The sequence below is a fragment of the Hydra vulgaris genome, chromosome 06, assembly GCF_038396675.1.
Source record: "Hydra vulgaris chromosome 06, alternate assembly HydraT2T_AEP".
Taxonomy (NCBI): Eukaryota; Metazoa; Cnidaria; class Hydrozoa; order Anthoathecata; family Hydridae; genus Hydra; species Hydra vulgaris.
In genome coordinates, this window is record NC_088925.1 from 25,212,501 (window position 1) to 25,217,137 (window position 4,637).

General features: G+C 25.5%; 1 protein-coding gene across 13 annotated transcripts in view; it reads right to left on the reverse strand.

Moving 5' to 3' along the window:
• LOC100206390 (uncharacterized) overlaps positions 1-4,347 on the reverse strand; it is a 74,140-nt gene extending 69,793 nt beyond the window's left edge. For all 13 annotated transcript variants that reach the window (XM_065799692.1, XM_065799691.1, XM_065799699.1 and 10 more), the window contains exons 1-2: positions 3,661-4,347; positions 2,081-2,142 (exon numbers count right to left, since the gene is read on the reverse strand). In XM_065799692.1, the coding sequence (XP_065655764.1) occupies positions 2,081-2,142; positions 3,661-4,045 (447 nt within the window). In that variant the 5' untranslated portion in view covers positions 4,046-4,347. The remainder of the gene's footprint in view (positions 1-2,080; positions 2,143-3,660) is intronic.
• Positions 4,348-4,637: the final 290 nt, after the last annotated feature.

A 4,637-nucleotide genomic window follows, 5' to 3' on the forward strand; every position in this document is an offset into this window, starting at 1 on the left:
ATTGAAAAACATATTTTAAAATATCTTATATTCTATTATAAAATATTTCAATTGCAGAAGATATCTTTGATGAAAAAAAAATTGCTTCTTGTCCAACATGACTCATAAGCCCATACTACACTGAAATCATTGTTCTTTTAAATATGAAACACGGAATTGATTGTTCGTTTAGAATCAAAAGCTGTTCTGAAGATATAACATTCATTAGTATCTGAATATAGAATATTACACAACTTTTGTTTTTACCTTTTTTGACAAAAAAAAAATGATTTAAGATTCGTAATTATTTTTTACTGAGATTGAACTAATAGTTATGATTGTATATGTTTGAAAATATTTTTTGTTAATTATTGAAGTCTTTTAATAGAAACACGTGTCCCAAAACTTAAATCTTGTTGGTAAGAAGATCTTGAAGTTGAATAAATAGATTGGTTCCATTTGACTTAATAATGAGATGATATTGATGTGCAAATAAAAGTACAAAAAAACAAGTTGTCTTGCCCCATTTAAAAATAAATGGATCATTTTATAAAACAAACTTTATTAAATCTGGACGAAAATTCCTCAGAGTAAGGATTAAATTGAACAGCTTTCACTTTTCATTATTATAGAAAGCACAACTTTTTAAATGAAAACCTTAGTGTTACATCATTACATACATAATTAAAAAAAAATTCTGTCCTCAAAAACAATCAATAATAGTTATTTCATTAAAATTGAAAAAAATAAATGTCTTTTTAAAATAATATAATTTTTTTTTTGACATAGATGACCATGTTATGATTAGTGAACTTTTGATGCACTTGTTTTTCTCATTCATACTACCCCTACTGCTGGTAAATAACCGAGGCTATGGCCGGGGCCAGGTTTGATAACACATAGCCGCGACCGGGGATGAGTTTATGATCAGTGCTGCATTAATATTGATAGATCCTATAAAAATGTTATTTTTAACTAAAATTTATGAAATGAGTTATAATTAAAAACAATACTTTTATAGGATCTATCAATATAAATGCAACCCCGGTCATAACCCGGCCGGGGCTGCATTAAAATTGATAGATCCTATAGAATATTGTTTTTAAATAAAATTCATATCATAAATTTTAATAAAAGATAACATTTTTATAGGATCTTTCAATGTTAATGCAGCCCTGATCATAAACCTGGCCCTGGTCATGGCTATGTGTTATCAAACCTAGCCCCGGCCCTGGCCCCGGTCGCTTACTACCTACTACCCATTCATATCACCTCTACCATATTTTAACTCTTTCTCATCCTAAGTAGATTGTAAAACTTCTTCATTTTTATATGAGAGCTTATAGGTTTGAGTTGAGTACATATACTAATTGCATATACAATATACATTCAAAACAAACTTATGAGCACTCATAAAATTTTTTTGCAAATACATATCAAATAGCAAGTTTTTTACCATACCTTTAGAGTAAACTTGCCAAAGATCTCTAAGCTGATGATAATGTGCTTTCCTTTCTTAAGTGCATTCAGTTTGTTTTCTACTTTGTGTAACAGAGCTTATTTATAAACAATCCATTACTAAAGGACTTGTCAGTTTCCACAGGGATTAATTAAAAATGTTTAAATAAGTAGTGATATTTTGTTAGCTAGTTTACAAAGCTACCACAATCCATCATCTATTACATCAGTAAATGAGGTGAAACTGCTTATACTAAACTCCTTGCTTCTGCTAAATAGCAGCTGGATACTTTTATGATGATATTATATTCAGTATAAAAACTTTCTAAAGAATCCCTCTTGCTTTTTTTTAACCAATAAAATTTATGTAGATTGAAAGAAAATTCATTAGATAAGCAATGAATGCAGTAGATTGATAAAAAAGAGTATTAAAATATTTTGTTATACTGAATAACATGCTGCAATTATTATTTTGTACAGGATTATTATAAAAGAAAAAAAAATGTTAAAATGCATTCGTTCCGCGCATGATTAAATGCATTTGTTTAGAGCAAGATTAAAGAATGATAAAGAAAGTGGTTTATTTTAGTGTGCAGTCATTTAACAAAACTTAAAAAATATATAAAAGATATTATAAAATTACCTTAAATAAAAAAAAACTCAACAAACTAGTGTAAAAGTTTGATTGGATATCTTCAAACGCACCTAAAAATATTAATTAATGTCATGTAATCTTGACATGAAACAGAACAACTAGTTAAAAAATAATTTTTTAATACTATTTACCTCCCCAAGGCCAAGGACCCACTATAGTCAAAGAGGCTATTTTTTTACTATTGAAGTTACAACCCTCTCTTAACTGTTTAACTCTGAAACACGAACCTTAACAAATAAAGCAGATGCACAGAGAAACAAGTTGTGTATCTTATCTTTAGAAACAACATTAAGTTTGGAGTACTCACTTAACAACAGGATGACTTCATACAATAGCAATAGGTATAGGCAAGGTTTCAAATAAATACATTAAATGTATTTATTTAAGGTTATGGCGTAAGCAGTAAAGTACATTGAAAAACAACAGTTTTTAAAAATTATTTTGCCACAAGACTCTTAAATATTTACAGGAGCCTTGATAATAATAAAAAAAGTTTTATCATACAAAAATTTAATAAAAATAACTGTTTTATAAAAAAATATCAAAAAAATAGATTACTAAAAACTTGTAAAAGTTCCTTTTTTTATTTTTAGTTTAAAAACTATAGTTTTTATGAAATAAAATTATAAATAACAATTTATATTTGTAACAGTTTTTTAAATTATATATATATATACATATATATATATATATATATATATATATATATATATATATATATATATATATATATATATATATATATATATATATATATATATATATATATAATCAAAATCATCTTTAATAAAATTTCTAAAAAAAACATCACAAAAAAAGAATAAGACGATTTTTATTGTATAGTATTAAAAAAATTTATTCATAAATTTGTTGTTATTATCTAGGTGAAAGCTGAATAATGGCTTTACAGTTTTTAGTACCTACACCTGTTTGTGTGTACAACAGCTAATATTATAGTTTAACAAATGCTTGTTTTAAAGTATTTAAATTGTATTTAAAGCAATGAATAGTAGAGATCAAGCCAGAAATATCTTTGAAAGTAGAATTGGATAACTAAATCTAAATCAAAACATGTTTGAGTGATCTAAATCAAAACATCATAAGTCGTGTTTTAACATAAAAAGAGTAAAGCTAGAAAATGAGAGGCTAGCAACTTAAACAACAAAAAAAGAAGCTAAAGCATTAATTTAAACAAATAAAAGACAAATATGGTTATAGAGCTTCAAATCTGTTGCATTATTATGGGACCTTAGAAAATGTCTTTTATGTTTACACTGATTAATTAATAAACAAAGCCATATAAGATATAAGCAATATTATTATAAGAGTTTAATGTAGTCTAATATGATTAATTGACTCAATGACTGATTCACTCAAAAACTGGTACTCATTAATATAAGATATGTGTGTGTGTCATCAAAAATTCAGAGAATCATACTGTCGTATTGCTATAATAGTATTTTTGTTTTAAGTATTTTATAAGTAGCATAAGTTGGTTTTTCTAAAACATTAACTTTGGTATTATGTGAGTATGCTTGTATTTGTGTGTGTGCGTACACTGTACTGACCTGTCATTTTTATAAGATGTGCAATAACTTTCCAATAAAAGCTCTTTGCTTGTTTATCTTTTTGTACCAAACTTGCTTGAGAAACATACTTTGTTGGTGCTTGTAAAATTATTCTTTTTTTTTCCATACTGTTGTTAGAATATACAATATTTGTTTCTAATATTGAATTATGTTTGTTCAAACTTGCCTTAATGTCAAGTATCGAAGTAAAGTTTTTTGATATTGGAAAATTTACATCAAGAGAATGCAGCATTATTTCTGGTACTAAGTATAAAAGTGTTCTTATCAAAGACTTTTTACATTTTTGTTTTTCAGTTTTGTTGTATTTTTTATTACACACTGCATCATCCAAATTAGCCATAACATTTTGATTGTCAGTAAGCATAATCCATAATAGTCATTAGAAACATGTTACTTTTTTGTATTAATAGATTTATATATACATTTTTTAACACATTTGCTTTATATATTATCAAATTCTAATAAAATAAAGAAATTAACTTTTATATTTATTGTCAAAACATTTAATTCGTTGTAGTTTTTTCCATAAGTCAATAATTTCACAACTATAAAGCAAGACAATAATAGTATTATACAGCTGGTAGCATTATTTACCATTAAACGCATTTTTTATTTGCATAGCAACATAAGAATGTTTAAACTGTCAATAATGATCAGTTAATTCACACAAAAAAAATAATTTAACATTATATGATTTCTGTAAAGAAATTATAATGCAATTATAATTAATGACTTAAAATTTTACTCATAATAAAAAACTGCTGCCTTTTTTTTTTTCTTTTTTTTTTCACCTTTGTAAAGATTCACAACAATACTTTAACAATAAATTACTACAACTATCATTCAAGAATACATATTACTCTTTTGGATTAAAAAAGTTTATGTGAATTAAATTTAGAACACTTTTTATCAAAAGGCTAAATCTCAATGTTTATCTTTTTTCGATAATTTTAGAG